This window comes from Pan troglodytes, chromosome 1 (genome assembly GCF_028858775.2).
Source record: "Pan troglodytes isolate AG18354 chromosome 1, NHGRI_mPanTro3-v2.0_pri, whole genome shotgun sequence".
Taxonomy (NCBI): Eukaryota; Metazoa; Chordata; class Mammalia; order Primates; family Hominidae; genus Pan; species Pan troglodytes.
The window spans coordinates 112,214,744-112,231,676 of record NC_072398.2 but is presented as its reverse complement, the minus strand read 5'-3'; the positions used below and the strand labels follow the sequence as shown (position 1 = coordinate 112,231,676).

The 16,933-nt window shown below is 33.8% G+C and overlaps 1 protein-coding gene across 16 annotated transcripts in view; it reads right to left on the bottom strand.

The window, feature by feature from the left end:
* Window positions 1-6,587: 6,587 nt before the first annotated feature.
* Window positions 6,588-16,933, bottom strand: part of SYCP1 (synaptonemal complex protein 1) — a 141,752-nt gene continuing 131,406 nt past the window's right edge. For all 16 annotated transcript variants that reach the window (XM_063797839.1, XM_054686022.2, XM_054686058.2 and 13 more), the window contains 2 exons: window positions 7,172-7,261; window positions 6,588-7,076 (listed from right to left, as the gene is read on the bottom strand). In XM_063797839.1, coding sequence (XP_063653909.1) covers window positions 6,939-7,076; window positions 7,172-7,261 — 228 coding nt within the window. In that variant the 3' untranslated portion in view covers window positions 6,588-6,938. The remainder of the gene's footprint in view (window positions 7,077-7,171; window positions 7,262-16,933) is intronic.

Here is a 16,933-nt window from a genome sequence, read left to right as displayed (position 1 = left end):
GCCAAAGCAAGACTGAGCAAAAAGAACAAATCTGGAGGCATCACATTACCCAACTTCAAACTATACTACAAGGTTATATTCATGAAAAGAGCATGCAACTGGTAATAAAAATAGGCACATAGACCCATGGAACAGAATAGAGAACTCAGAAATAAACCCAAATACTTACACCCAACTGATCTTTGACAAAGAAAATAAAAACATAGAATGGGGAAAGACATCCTATTCAACAAATGGTTCTGAGATAACTGGCAAGCCACATGTAGAAGAATGAAACTGGATTCTCATCTCTCACATTATGCAAAAATCAACTCAACATGGATCAAAGACCTGAAACCATAAAAAGTCTAGAAGATAACATCAGGAAAACCCTTCTAGACGTTGGCTTAGGCAGAGAGTTCATGAAGAAAACCCCAAAAGCAAATGCAACACAAACAAAGGTAAATAGATGGGACTTAATTAAACTAAAAAGTTTCTGCACAGCAAAAGAAATAATCAGCAGAGTGAACAGACAACCCACAGAGTGGGAGAAAATATTCGCAAACTATGCATCTGACAAAGAGCTAATATCCAGAATCTACAAGAAACTCAATCATATCAGCCAGAAAAAAAAAAAAACAACTTCATCAAAAAGTGGGCTAAGGACATGAATAGCCAATTCTCAAAAGAAGAGATACAAATAGCCAACCAACATGAAAAAAATGCTCAACATTACTAATTATCAAAGAAATGCAAATCAAAACCACAATGTGATACTACCTCACTCCTACAAGAATGACCATAATCAAAAAATCAAAAAACAATAGATATTGGCATGAATATGGTGAAAAGGGGACACTTTTACACTGCTGGTGGGAATGTAAACTAGTACAATCACTATGGAAAACAGTGTGGAGATTCCTTAAAGAACTAAAAGTAGATCTACCATTTGATCCAGCAATCCCACTACCAGGTATCTACCCAGAGGAAAAGAAGTCATTATAGGAAAAAGACACTTGCACATGCATGTTTATAGCACAATTTACAATTGCAAAAACATGGAACCAGCCCCATGGAACACTATTCAGCCATAAAAAGGAATGAAATAATGGCATTTGCAGCAACCTGGATGGAATTGGAGACCATTATTCTAAGTGATGTAACTCAGGAATGAAAAACCAAATATTGCATATTCCCACTAATAAGTGGGAGCTAAGCCATGACAACACAAAGGCATAAGAATGATATAATGGATTTTGGGGACTCACGGAGGAAAGATAGGAGGGGGTGAGGGATAAAAGACTACTCACTGGGTACAGTGTACGCTGCTGAGGTGATGGGTGCACCAAAATCTCACAAATCACCACAAAAGAACTTATCCATGTAACCAAATACCACCTGTTCCCCAAAGCTTATTGAAATAAAAACATTTTAATACCATATTTAAATAATAAAGTCTGATTTTCTTTGCTTATTCTCTATTCCATTTCCCACACCAGAAAAGTCCAGGCTTTGCAATATAACACATAAAATCCTACATGAAGAGACCATGGCTTGGTTCTCCTAACTATTCTTCACTTCATCCTTTATATTGCGATTTCTTATGTCTTGGTTGTCTCTTGTCCTCCTTATACACCTATAGCACTCCCATTTATGTCCAAAACCCAGAAGTCCTTCTCTGATGCCTGCATTTATGTCATGAAATTATCATTCACTTCTCTGTAGCTCTTACATGTGTATACGGTCAAATTAATTATAATTGATTCATTTGTTTACATATAAAATTTTGCTCCTTGACTGTGAGTCATTGAGAGCAGAGATTATATCATACATATAGCCATAGATCCAATTATTTATTTTCTGCTTTCATGCTCATTAGGATTTCACACAGGGGAATATTCCCTTCTTCTTGAATCACTTTGTTCTTTAGGCTTCCATCATCCCTTACACTCGCTTTTTCCCTCCTGCAGCAGTCCCTCCTTCTTAGCTTTTTTGTGGCTCTTCCTTTATTGCTTCACTTTCAAATATTCCTTTACCTCAAGGCTTGGTACTAATTCCTTTCTGTTTTATAACTAACATTTATTACTGTAAAAAGAGTGCATTCAGTTCTGTACTTTAAATAGAACCTATATGTCAATGATTACTAAATACTTACCCTTCTGGAGAATTCTAGATTCATTTATCCAATGGTCTACTCAATATCTCCACTTGGGTATCTAAAATATCTCAAATATTACATATGCCCAAAACCGTACTTCAAAACCAAACTTTGTCCCTTCTCTTTCCCTCACTTAATTCTTATCTCCAGAAATCTTTTTGGTTCCATCATCAAAATATACACAAAGTATTATCTCTGACTGAGTCTCACCTCTTTGCCCAGTCTAGTGTGGCTAATATTTGCTTTTTAATAGCCAATAATTTGGCTGAGGCCCCTTCAGGCCATGCATCTTCTGAAGTTTATGGCCTGCAGACATATTAAATGCTCATTTTTGCTTCAGATAAAGCTTATGCACTATTCGCTTAACACCCAGAACTTGCAGCCTGTTTCTGTAAAAACAGTAACTCATGTAAAGATAAGACTACCATAAGCTATAAAGACCCAACAAGTGAAAATTCCTATATGGCTATTTTCCAGATTAGTGCCACCAAAGCCACATCAGAGTTTCAATATTTGTATGTTAATTCCTCTGAATGCCACTCTATTTCCTTCTCAAAGTGCCCAGCCTATTCATCAAAATACTGGAACTTGCAAATATTCTTCTTAATTTTTATTTTATTGAATTTATCCCCTCACAACAGGACCACTCTTCCACCCGCCCTATAAAACTTGCAGCATAGAGATGATCATGTGATTCCTGTAGGAAGCTCCACACTCAAGAGAGAGACAGAGAATAGTGTGTATCCCATATGCCTACTTCTAAACACATCTGATTGATCCTAAATGCATCAGATTAAGTCAATCTCACAAAGAGTGGCTAAAAGGCAGGAAGAGTTTCCTACCAACTTAAAAATAGGCTTTTTCAAAAGCTGCTTCCTATAATAACCTCCAAAATGCATTCAATGTTTAAAAAGGCATTAGTTAATAATCTCATAGTTAGCTTACAAAATTTTCATAATTAAATAATCAAATTATGAATTTGCCAATTGTTCATTAAGACTAGTGGTTTTTAAAGGAGTAGTTTAAAAGTAAAAACAATAATTAGTTATAAATTTTTGGGGGGGACTTTATTGTAAAAACTGAACTCTCCAGAGTGCAAAGAAGAGTCAAATATAGGATACTATAATAATATGCTTTTAGAAAATTTCATGATTTTTCTAGTTTCCAACATCTAATCTTATTTTTAAATCAGACACTCAACATTTAGGTTGTAAGGTTTTACTTACTGTAAGAATCACTAATATGGTATATGTATGTTTTTCTTAAATATGTATTAATATTTTACTTATTCAACAAATATTGAGTACCTACTATGGGCCAGGCATGATTCTAGCCACTTGGAAAGGAAAGCCAAAGCAAAGGAAACAAAAATCCCTTTGTGAAGTTTACATTCTTGTGCGGAGAGACAATGAATAATAAACATACCAAATAAGGTATACAGTATGTTAGAAGATATAAGAGAAATAAGAAATGCTGGAGGAAGGAGGGGCGTTATAAAGCAGGAAGACACCCAGCATGTTCAAGGAACAGCAAGGAGAAGCAATCTTCCAAAACTTAGGAGCCTTAACTAACTCATTTTGTTTTAACTAAAAGCAAGGAAGAACAATATTTGAAAATTTAAAGACTGTGAACTAATTGTGGCAGACTGGCTAGTTGTTTACCCTTTTCCCTAATCTCCTGAGAGATAACTGGAACATGGGTCACAGTCTCCCCTGAAGTTAGGTGTGGCCATATTGACTTGGTTCTAGAAAGTGAAATGTGGGTGGAAGTGCTATATAATCTCTTTCATGCTAGGTCATTAGAAACTTCCCACATGGATACTCCATGGTGTTTCCCTTTTAGCATAAACCTGGAAGCCAGCTCCTGAAGATGGCAGAATTAGAAGTTGAAAGGAGCCAGGGTTCCTGAATGACTGCCTAGAGGAATGGTTCTCACTAAACAGAAACATTATGTTGGACTTTAGGTAAGTTAGAAGTAAATCAATAGTTAGCCAGAGCAGCTAGTCTTATTCTAAATACTTGAAAATATATAGCTTAACAGACTAGTCTTATTGTAAATATTTAAATTAAAACTACATTAAATGTATAGATTAATATATTAGTTATTTTAATTTGAAAATATATTTATTTATATCATTATTTTTAATATTTGAAAATATATAGCTTCAAATGTGAAATTTCACATTTTCAAGACCAATAATTCTCCAAAAATGCTTGCTCAGGAGACTTATTATAAAGTTTCAATTAAGAGATCAAAAGCTAGAAATCACAAGACCATGGCCAGTTAAGAGAGTATAGTTGTAGTCACACAAATTAAAGGAGGAACAAAATAATTTCTGTAATATTATTGCATTTCCATTTTTTCTTGGTTAGCCTTTCCTACAAACATAATCTATACCATAAGAGGATTCTAATTTTACTTCACTATAGTTATTTACAGATAACTCTAAAACCATTTTTATTCATGTATTCATTGTTTTCATAAAGCCCATTTACTTTCCTACTCTGAGTCTTTCATACTTACTTTTCTCTCCACAACCTCCAACACTGTCTTCCCTATCCTCATTCTCAGTGCATGATCTTAATTCCAGCTTCACTGAGAAAACTGAAATTATGGAACCAAAACTTCTACAAACTCCCATACACTTACCATCTTCTTGCGCCATATACTCTTCCTTTTTTCCTGTTGCTATGGCAGAAGTGTCTATTCTCCTACTGAAGGCCCAACAGTTTCAATTACCCACTAAATTCCATCCCTCTTCCCTGTTATGACATTCTACAAAAAATTTCCCTTTCTCTCCCACATCATCATTTTCCCCATTCTGAATCTTCCTCTAATTATTTAGATATGCTATTAATTCTTATGTCTTAACAAAAAAACCTTCTGTTGATCCATTTCCCTTTCCAGTAACTTCCCTATTTATCATCTTCATGTGAAGTACAACTTCTTGAGTTTATTACACCTGATAGAAATAGCTGTCTCTGCTTACTCTCCCCCTTTTTCCTTTAAGCCCTTCCAATCAAGCTCCACTTTACTAAAACTGACATTAAGATTACCAATGACCTTCATATTAATAACACATTAATCAATTTTACTTTACCTCTGATTAGCATTTAACACAATTTTTCACTCCCTCTTCTTTGAAATACTTTCTTGCTTGGCTTCCAAGAAACCATAGCCTACTTTTTTTACTACCACTCTGGCCAGTCCTTTGATGGCCCCTTCTCATCTCTCTGACCTGTTCTCTTTCCTAGGTACACTCACTCCCATGACTGTAAATGTTCTCATCCAGTCTGATAGCTTTAAATATGATGTTGACTCCCAAATTTATATCACTAGTCTGGACTTGTCTCTAAGCCTGCTTACCATCTCTATTTGGATGTCTCACAGGTATTTCAAACCTAACATGTGCAAAACTACGCTGTTCAGGCCAAAAATATTGCCCATTCTCTTTCTTTCATATTCTACCTATATCTTCAAAATATATCCAAAAGTTAACTACTTTACTCCTCTGCTGCTCTTGCTCCTGTTTAAGCCATTACCATCTTTCACAGGCATTACTAAAATAATCTCCTGTTTATTTATGTCCCCTTTTCAATCTGTTCCCAATATAGCAGCCAGAAAGATATTGTTAAAACATAAGTCAGATCATGGTTCTTCCTTGCTCAAAATCATCTACTAATGTCACATCATATTCAGAGAAGCCAAAGTTCTTACAGTGGCCTAAAGTGCTACCTAATCTGCCCACTCGAAATCCTCATCCCATTAACTATTAGGCCTTCTCTTCCTTCTACTCTTCCTTTTCCTCACTATCCTTCCCAATACTGGGCTCTTGCTGCTTCCCAGATATGCTAGGCACACTCCCACCTCTGGGCCTTTGTACTTCCTATTCCTTCTATGAGAAATGTTATTCCCTTAGGTAACCCCAGGCTCAGTTGCTGTTTTAATCATATCTTCACTCAAATGTCACTTCAGTAAGGGATATCATACCTAAAACATAGCCTTCTTTATACTCCTTAATACTGTTCCCTGTTTTATTTTTCTTCTTAGCAGTTATCATTAACTAATATACTGTGTTTTATTTATTTTGTTAATTGTCTATTTCCCTCACCAGAATGTAAGCTCTAGGAAAACACAAGTTATTTTTCTGTTTTGTTCACTATTACATCCCCAGTATCTAGAACTCTGTTTGACTCTTAGTAAACATTAATAAATATTTGCTTAATAAATGTTGTATAAATTAAATATTTCAGGAAGTCATACTGGTATAGCCACTTTTTCCTGCCACTAAAAGCCATTTCTCAGTTTCATAAAATAAAAAAGTCAAAGCTGCCTCAGAAGTACAAAACTCCTCTACAATGCTCTCAAGACTTTAAAATGAATAATATTCCCTCAAAATTATAATGATGAGCTGTTTATAGGACCTAACAGAATCAATAAGAAGCACGTATTTGCATCCAAAATATTTTAATAGTAAAGAATAAAGAATGACCCTCAATAATGCATTCCTAGCATTCAAAGGCTAACTTTACAAATTTGAAAACTTAGTAAAAACAGTTTTCATGAATACAAGAAAAAGTAACAACAATATATAATCATCTAATTATCTGAATACAATGACAGGTTTCCAGACAATATGTAGTTAACATTTAGGCTAAAAATATAAAGAAACACAAATCACTGATGCACGTATTTTTTAAGTCTCAACTTCCAGATAAAATTTGGCTCTGGCAAATAAGAACAAAATATTAACTATAAGTTTCATGTTATTAGGCTCCTTAACTACACTGATTCTCTGAAATTAAACAAATAACTTTTCAGCTTCTTTTAGTTTTTTTTTCCTATCCATTTTAGCAATTACAGCCCAACGGTCCTCCCGCATTTTTCTTATAGCTCCAAACTTCAGTGTAGATCCAGGGGTTGTTAGAGATGAAGGGGCCTGAATACAAAATAAAATTTAAAAATCATAACATGTTTAATTTTTTTAAGTGCAGCTTTTAAAATTTGCTTTCTGAAATAAAATTTAAAAGCTACCTTTTTTGGTGTTTTGACACAAAGATGAGAAGCTGGTGGATTATTGTTCCTATACAGTGTTTTCAATGTCTCTTCTTCTGAAACCATGCTCTTGAAGAAAAATAAAAAAATATGATGTTGGGTTTACCATCATTAATATTATATTATTAACATTTTGTCAACATATCACATGTGAGGAGAACAAAGAGTAGAAAGAGGAAGGATGTAGAAGGGAGAAGGGCAAAGGGAGGAGGAAAGAGAAAGAAGATTATAGAGAGAAGAAAGAAGACCAAACAAAGAAAACAGTAACAAAATAAATCAATTGGCCAAGAAAGGACCTAGATTTTTATTCTATTAACTATATTACTGAAAGGCTATGTGAAATACAAGACATGTGTAGCGAGTAGCATTTCTCTACTGATTTCTATTTCAGTTTCAGAGTCTTTATAATGCCATCTTGTCCTCCTTCCCTGACCTTGTTTATTCAAACTCACATTTATAACTTATAACAAGTATTTATAATTCTAAAAAAACTTATAATATTATCTATGATCCAGCAATTCCACTTCTGGATATATACTCAATAGAATTGAAAGCAGAGTCTTGAAGAGATAATTGTACACCCATGTTCATAGCAGCATTATTCACAATAGTTAAAACATGGAAGCAACCCAAGTATCCATCCATGGATGAATAAATAAGCAAAATGTGGTGTATACATACAATGGAATATTATTCAGCCTCAAAAAGGAAGAAAATTCTGATATATGCTACAACATAGATAAACCTTGAGGACATAAATGAAAAAAAAACTAGTCACAAAAGAACAAATCCTGTATGATTCTACTTATATGAGATATTTAGTGTAGGGAAAATCATAGAGACAGAAAGTAGAATGGTGGCTGCCAGGGCCTGGGGGAAAGTGGAATAAAGAGTTATTGTTTAATGGGTAGAAGGTTTTAGTTGTGATGAAGAGTTATGGAGCTGGATGGTGGTGATGGTTACACAACATTATAAATGTATTTAATAACATTGAACTATATAATTAAAAATAGTTAAGATGGTAAGTTTTATGTGTATTATACCAAAATAACAAATAAATATAATGTTGTCACTTAATTTACAATTATTGTAATTCTCCCAAATAATGATAGCTAACACTTATTTAGTACTTTCTAGTACCAGTCTCTATTTTAATCACTTTGCATATTTTAATTCCTTTTAATCTTCATAACAATTTTATAAAGTAGGTATACCATTATCCCCATTTTGCAAGTGAGAAAACTCAGGCATACAAATATTAAGTAATGTACCCTAGATTATATAGCTAGGAAGAGGTGGAAGGAAATTCAAATTCAGGTAATCTGGCTCCAGAATCCCTTCTCTTAATGAATATGAAACACAATTTAGTCATGTAAGCAGTCAGTTCACACAATTTTTTCATGCTCATTAAAGCCACATTTAACAAAAACTTCAGAAGCTTCGTGGATGAGAAATTTCAAACAGATTTTTATAAATCTAAGATTTCAACAGAATTCAATAAATAAGTCATAGAGCTACCTTTGCAGATATAATCAGAATCAGTGTGTACCAACTGACCAGCTTAAACAAGATAAATTATCTTTAAAATCATGTGGTTTAAACTATCATTACAATTTTACTTAGTGCAAGGTAATTGATTATTCATCATGAGTCTCCATATAAAAATGATTAATAAGTTAATTCAATTTAAAACAACAAAACCTTATCATCTGTCCTCATGACTCTTCGTAACATTCATCTTTTCATGTGTTTATAGGCCATTTATGTTTCATCTTTGGAGAAATGGCTATTCGAATCTTTTCTCCGCACTTTTCAATTGGGACTTTTTGTGGTTATTCATTGTGGGAGTTCTTTATATATCCTAGATATCAATCCCTTGTCATATATATGATTTTTAAATATTTCCTCTCACTATTTACCCTGTCTTTTCACTTTCTTGATAGTCTCCTTTAATTCACAACAGTTCTTAATTTTGATGCAGTCCAATTTTATCTTTTTTTTTCTTTCATTACCTGTGCTTTTGGTGTCATCCATAAAAGTTGCTGCCAAATCCAATGTCATGAAGATTTTGACAGTGTTTTCATCTATTGTTTTATAGTTTTAGCTCTTAAGTTTAGGTCTTTCATCCATTTTGAGTCATTTTTTATATGATATAAAGGATCCAGCTTAATTCTTTTGACATGTGGACAGTTTTCCCAGCACCATATGTTGAAAAAAATGTTCCTTCCCCATTGAATGGTCTTGGCACTCTTGTCAAAAATCAACTGACTATGTATGTAAGGGTTTATCTCTAGGCTCTCTATTCTATTCCATTGGTCTGCGTGTCTGACCTTATACAAGTACTATGCTGTTTTAATTACTAGCTTTGTAGTAAGTTTCAAAGTTAGGAACTGTGAGTCCTCCAACTCTATCCTTATTTTTCAAGATTGTTTTAGCCTTTTGGGGCCCTTTGCAATTCCACATTAATTTGAGTATTTTTTCCATTTATGCAAAAAAAATTGTTGGAATTTTTATAGAAATTGCATTGAATCTGGAGATTTGGGTACTACTGACATCTTGACAATATTTAGTCTTTCTATCAATAAACATAGGATGTCTTTCCATTTATTTAGGTCTTTCAAAATTTCTCTCACCAGTGTTTTGTAATTTTCAGTGTACAAGTATTTTACTTCCTTGGTTAGATTTGTTCCTAAGTATTTAAATTCTTTTAGATGCTATTGTGAATAGAATTGCTTTCTTAATTTCATTTTTTGATTGTTCATCGCTGGTATATAAAAACATAATCAATTTTTGTATGTTGATATTGTACCCTACAACTTTGCTGAATTTATTTATTAGCTCTAATAGCTTTCTTAAAGAGTCTTCGCAATTTTCTATGCATAGGATCATGTCATCTGTGAAGAGAGGCAGTTTTACCTCTTCCTTTCCATCTGAATGCCTTCTATTGCTTTTTCTTTTATAGTATCTCTAGTTAGAATTTACAGTACAATGTTGAATAGCAGCAGTGAAAGTCGGCACCCTGCCTCATTCTTAATATTAGGGGGTAAGTCTTTCAGTCTTTCACCATTGAGTATGATGTTAGCTAGGGGTTTCCATAAATACCCTTTATCATGTTGAGGAGATTTCCCTCTATTCCTAATTTTCTGAGAGGTTTTCTACCATGAAGCATGTTGGATTTTGTCAGGTACCTTTTTTTGCATCATGATGATGATATGGCTATTTTCTCCTTTGCTCTATTAATGTGGTTTATTATACTGCTTTATTTTCTTATGTTGAACCTCCCTGGCATTCCTGGGATAAATTCCACTTGGCCATGGCAAATAATTTTTAATATGCTATTGAATTTGATTTGCCAATATTCTGTTGAGTAGTTTTACATCTAATTCATAAGAGATATTGGTCTGTAATTTTCCTTTCTTGTGGTGCCTTTATATGCTTTGGTATCAAGGTAATTAATGCTGGCCTCATACAATGAGTTAGGAGGTGTTCCTTCTTCAACTTTTTGGAAGAATTTAAGAAGAATTGATGTTAATTATTTTTAAGGTCTTAACATATATGTCAAATTTTTATTCTGAGAGGTTTTTACCAATTTATACTCCTCTATCAGTGTATTTGGATTCAAGCTTCCAATAATAATAATCACAATTTTAATATTAATTGATCATTTGCCCTGTGCCAGATGATCTGCTAAACATTTTATAAGCATTATTTAACTTATTCTCAAAAAGCCTGTGAGGTGATTACTAATATTATCTGTATGCAAGGGATACAGATAAAGAGATGAGTAGGGCAAGGTATGGGGGAAGGTGCATGGCACTTTCATGCCTTTCTTGGGTGTGCCACCCTGTGGGAAATTCCCTGTGTTCAGTTATCCAGAAGCTCTAGTGTTAATTCTTTAAATATTTGGTAGAATTTGTCAATGAAGCCAACTGGTCCAGAACTTTTCTTTGTTGAGGTTTTTGATTACCAATTTAAAGTCTTTACTTGTTACAGGTCTATAGAGGTTTTCTATTTCTTTTTGAGTTTATCTAAGGAATTTGTGAGTTATAACGAATATTTCCATTTATTCTGGGTTATCTAATTTGTTGGCATACAATTATTTATAGTATTGTCTTATGATTCATTTTATCTCTGAACGGTCAGTAGTATCCCCACTTTCATTTTTAATTTCGTTCTCTCTCTCTAGCTAAAGGTGTGCCTATTTTGTTGATCTTTTCAAAGAACCAACTATTTTTGGTTTCATTGACTTTCTTGTTTTCTATTCTCTAACTTAGCTCTGTTCTAATCTTTATTATTTCCCTCAATCTACTAGGTTTGAGTTTAGTTTGCTCTTTTTTTCTAGTTCTTTACTAAGGTATAAAGTTAGGTTATTGATTTGAGATCTTTCTTAATAGGCACTTATAACTACAAATTCCCCTCTGAGCACTGTTTTTGCTGTATCCCATAAGTTTAGGTATATCGTGTTGTCCTTTTCATTAATCTCTAAGTATTTTCTAATTTCCCTTGTGAATTCTTCTTTGACCCACTGACTGGCTAAGAGTGTGTTGTTCAATTTCCACAAATTTGTAAATATTCCAGTTTTCCTTATCTTATTGATTTCTAACTGCATCCCATTGTGGTCAAATAAAATATCTTGTGTAATGTCTATCCTTTAAAACCTATGAGATTTGTGACCTAACATATGATCTATCCTGGGGAATGTCTCATGGGCACCTGAAAGAATATGTATGCTGTTGTTGTTGGGTAGAATGTTATACATGTCTGTTAGACCTAATTAGCTTATTGTGTTGTTCAAGTCTTCTATTTCCTTATCTTCTGTCTGGTTGTTCTATTCATTATTGAAAGTGGGTTACTGAAGTGTCCAACAATTATTTTAGAACTGTCTATTTCTCCCTTCAATTCTATGAAGTTTTGCTTCATATATTTAGAAGGTCTGTTATTAGGCGTGGGCATGTTTAAAATTGTCATATCTTCTTACTATATTAAACTTTTTATTATTAATGTCCTTTGTGTTTCTTGCACTTTTTAATTTAAAGTCTATTGTGTCTGATAGTAGTATAGACACTTCAGCTATTTTTTGGTTACTATATGCACAGAATATCTTTTTCCATTCTTTCACGTTTTATCAATTCATGGCTTTGGATCTAAAATGAGTGTCTTGAAAACAGCATATAGTTTTCATGTTTTTAAAATATATTCTGCCAATCTATATCTTTTGATAGGAGAGTATAATCTATTTACATTTAAAGTAATGATCTATAAGGAAGGACATTGCTCTGAATTTTGCTATTTGTTTTCAATATGTCTTATAGGGTTTTGTCTCCATTATTATAGGGTTTTGTCTCCTCCATTACTGTCTTATTTTCCATTTAGGTGACTTTTGTACTTGAACATTCTGATTCCATTCTCATTTCTTTTTGTGTATATTATATAATTTCATTGTAGTTACCATGGAGATTACATTTAACTTCCTAATGTTATAACAATCTAATTCAAATTTATACCAACTGAACTTCAATAGCCTATAAAAACTCTGCCCCTACACAGCTCCATCTTCCCTGTTTTCTTTTTGGGGCTTTTTTTGGTTTTTTGTTTTGTTTTGTTTTGACAGGATCTAATTCTGTCACCCAGGCTGGAGGTCAGTGGTGTGATTATGGCTCACTGCATCCCTGACCTCCCAGGCTCAAATGATCCTTACACCTCAGCCTCCTAAGTACCTGGGTCTACAGATGTGCACCACAATGCCTGACTAATTTCCATATTTTTTGTAAAGACAGGATCTCATTGTGTTACCCAGGCTGGTCTCAAACTTCCACCTGCCTCAGCCTCCTAAAATGCTGGGTTTACAGGTGTGAGACACTGTGCCCAGCCCATTTTCTGTTATTGATGTCACAAACTACATCTTTATACATTGTGTGCCTAGTAACATAAATCAACCATTTATATGCATTTGTCTTTAAAATCATATAGAAAATAAAAACTGAAGTTACAAACCAGAATAACAATACTACTAGCTTTTATAAATTGCCCATGTATTTACGTTTACCAGAGATATTTATTTATTCATACAGCTTCACTGTCTAGCAGCCTTTCCATCTGAAGAGGTCCCTTTAGTACTTTTTGAAGAGCAGGTTTAGTGGTAACAGACTCTTTATGGCTTTTGTTTATCTGGAAATATCTCAATTTCTACTTCATTTTGAATGACAGTTTTGCTGGATATAAAATTCTCAGTTGATAATTTTGGTCTTTCAGCACTTTGAATATATAAATTCACTGTCTTCTGGCCTCTAACATTTCTGATGAAAAATCAGCTGATAATTTTGTTGAGAATAACTTGCATGTAACGAGTTGCATCTCTCTTGCTGCTTTCAAGATTCATTTTTTCTCCCAACAGTTTGATTATAAAATGTCTTGATGGGGGCTTACTGGAGTTTGTTGAGCTTCGTGAATTTGTATATTCATGTCTTTCATCAAAATTTGGGAAGTTTTTAGCATTTATTTCTTCATATAACTCTTTCTACATCTCTCTCTCTTTTTCTCTCTCTGTCTACCCCCCCACCTCCTCCCCCCACCTCTTCCTCTCTCCCTCTTCTCCTTCTGGAATTCCTACAATGTATATATTGGCCCAGCTGATGGTGTGCTACAAGACTCTGAGGCTCTGTTCACTTTTCTTTTCTTTCCTTTTTCTTTTTTTTTTTTTGCCGTTTATCAGACTCAGTAACTTCAATTGTCTATCCTTACGTTCACCAATTCTTTTTTCTGCTTACTCAAATCTGCTTTTAAATCCCTCTAGTGGGTTTCTCATTTCGGTTATTGTACTTTCAGTTCCAGAGTTTTTTTCTGGTTCTTTTTATAATCTCTAACTCTCTATCAATATTCTCATTTTATTCATACACAATTAGGGTTTTTTTTTCTTTGTCCATGTCTTCCTTTAGCAATTTGAGCTACTTTAAGACAGCTGTTTTGAAGTCTTTGTCTAGTAATTCCAATGTCTGAGCTTCCTCAAGGATAATTTCTGTTGGTTTGTTTTGTTCCTTTGAATGGATCATATTTTCCTATTTATTTGTATGCCTTATGATTTGTTACTATTGGTCTTTTGGTTTAAAAAAATTTTTAGAGACAAGGTCTCACTCTGTCACCTAGGCTGGAGTGCAGTGACATGATCATAGCTGACTATAACCTTGAACCCCTGGGCTCAAGTGATCCTTCTACCTCAGCCTCCTGAGTAGTTAGACTACAGGCCATGTGCCACCCCACCTGGCTAATTTTTTCAATTTTTGTATAGAGAGGGTCTCACTGTTGCCCAACTTAGTCTCAAACTCTTGGCCTCAAGAAACCTTCCTACCTTGGCCTCCCAAAGTGGTGAAATTACAGGCATGAGCTATTGTGCCTGGCCCTTGTTGAAAAGTGGACATTTGAATATTATACTTTGGTAACTCTGGAAATAAGATTTTCCCTCTTCCCCGGGATTTTCTGTTTTTGTTTGTGTTCTGTTTTCTTTTGTTTTACTGTTGAAAGTCTGTGCCAGGGATCAGCCTGAGATAAAAGCTTATGGTCTTCTCCAGTCTTTTTTAAGCCTCTTTGCTTAAACATGTGCTGTAGCTAAATTCCTTTTTGCTTTGCTTTTGAATATCCTAATCCTTAAATGCCTGGCTTCCCAAAGGGTAAAGATGGAAAAAGAGAAAAGGAAAAAAAAAAAAAGATAGATGTGCTTCATGTAAATTCCCGGAAGTTGCTTCAGCCAGTGGGGGTTGAAACACTGAACTCTGATGTTTGAAGGACAAGTCCTATTGCCCCCTCTGGCACCAGCAAGTCACTCAAGGAACATGAGCATGGCTTCCTGACACAGGACTGTAGGCTGGGGAGACTGGTAGCTGCTATCATACTTTAGGCTGAAATCAACCTAAATTAACTGCAATTTACCAGCTAACCTTTCCCCTGGAAGCTATAAACATTCAAATAAGACTGCATATTTATAAAATAGTTACTTCAGACAGTTTCTGCCAGTATACTTTTTGTCTAGGTAGAGAGATGGATTCCTGGCACTTCCTACTCCACCATCTTCCTGAGGTCATCCTCAACAACCCATTTTTAAATCTTAATTTTTATAATTTGAATGTTCAAAATTTAACTACATAAGCTAAGAAAATTACAAAATGACTAATAGGTTCATATAATAATTATAACCAGGAAACTGATTGTGAAATGTGTTTTTAGACTAGTTTGAACAATTGTGTGCAATTCTATAATACTGTAATATGTTTATTGTGTTGCAAGTTTGTGATGCTCCTTTTAGAAATGAAATGAAATCATGTTGAATCATTCTGAATCTCAGATCAGCTAAGAAATTGGCCTAAACTCAAACTGCTAGAATAATAACAGGGATTACAATCCTAGAATGTTTAATTCTAAAGTTCATTTTCTTTCTAATTCTCATTACATTTTTATATATCTGGACTACATTTTGAATTGGCAGTTATCATGTGCAATGACTTACATAGTCTATGAAGCCAGACTGTGTTCAAATTTTGGTTCCATGTCTTACTAACTATGTGATCTTGAAAAATATACTTGTGTGACTCAGTTTCCTCATCTGTAAACTGGAAAGAACAGTATATACTGTGATCTCTTAGTATCCATGGGGGATTGGATCCAGGATCCCTCCATGCATGCCAAAATCTGTGGATGTTTATGTAAAATGATATAATATTTGCATGTAACCTATGTACTTCCTCCTGTATACTTTAATCATCTCTAGGTTACTTATAATACCCAATACAATGTAAACACTATATAAATAGTTATGTTGTATTGCTTTCTTATTTATATTATTTTCTACTGAATTGTTATTTTTTATTTTTTTCAAATTTTTTGGCCTATAGTTGGTTGAATACACAGATGTAGAACCTGTGAATACAGAAGGCCAACTATATTTCTAAAGGCTGGAATTGTTATAAGAAATAATTAAAGTAATCTTCGTTGTATAAAGTGTTTACAATAGTATCTGGTTCACAGTTTTAATTGTTAAGATGTTAATAATTATCTATAAAACAAAAGGGTTCTAAAGTAAGGACTCTATATGTTAACTTCAATAGTTAGGGTTTTAAGACTTCAACTACTCATTATTCCAGAAAAAAATGAAAATAGGGTCCCAAAGTAGTAGAAAAGCTTGAAGGATCTTCCAGTTATAAGTGGGAATAATAAAACAAATGAATTTAACTGGGATTTTGTCATTAAGAATTTTTGGTGCATTGCTCCATTTACTCTGGTATGGTTCACCTTTTTAAAAAAATTAAATGAATCTAAGCTTCATTATTCTCAATAAACCATTATTATGCCTTCAGAAAACAGTGGTATATGTGAATGGGAGTAATTAGTGATACAAAGTGCTAGAGGAAATAGCCTGCTTAAACATGCTGTCCTTAATACATTAACTTCTTTAGAGTGATGGAAATGTTATAGTTGTCAACCAATACCTTGATATAAATATCAACCAGTGATGTAAAAGGAGCATGTATAATATGCAAAATAGAGGGGATGCCTAAATAACAGATTTGGCACAGTAAAATATTCACTCCATCTCTCTTTTTAAAAATATAGTAAGAACTCCTTTATGACATTCTTCTAGAAAACAAGACAATGATTAATCATATCGCATGCCCATTGTGCTATATCAAGTATTTTCAAAGTGCCAGGTTTTCTGAAATTTACAGGGAAATTATTTGAACCCTAATTTTTCTG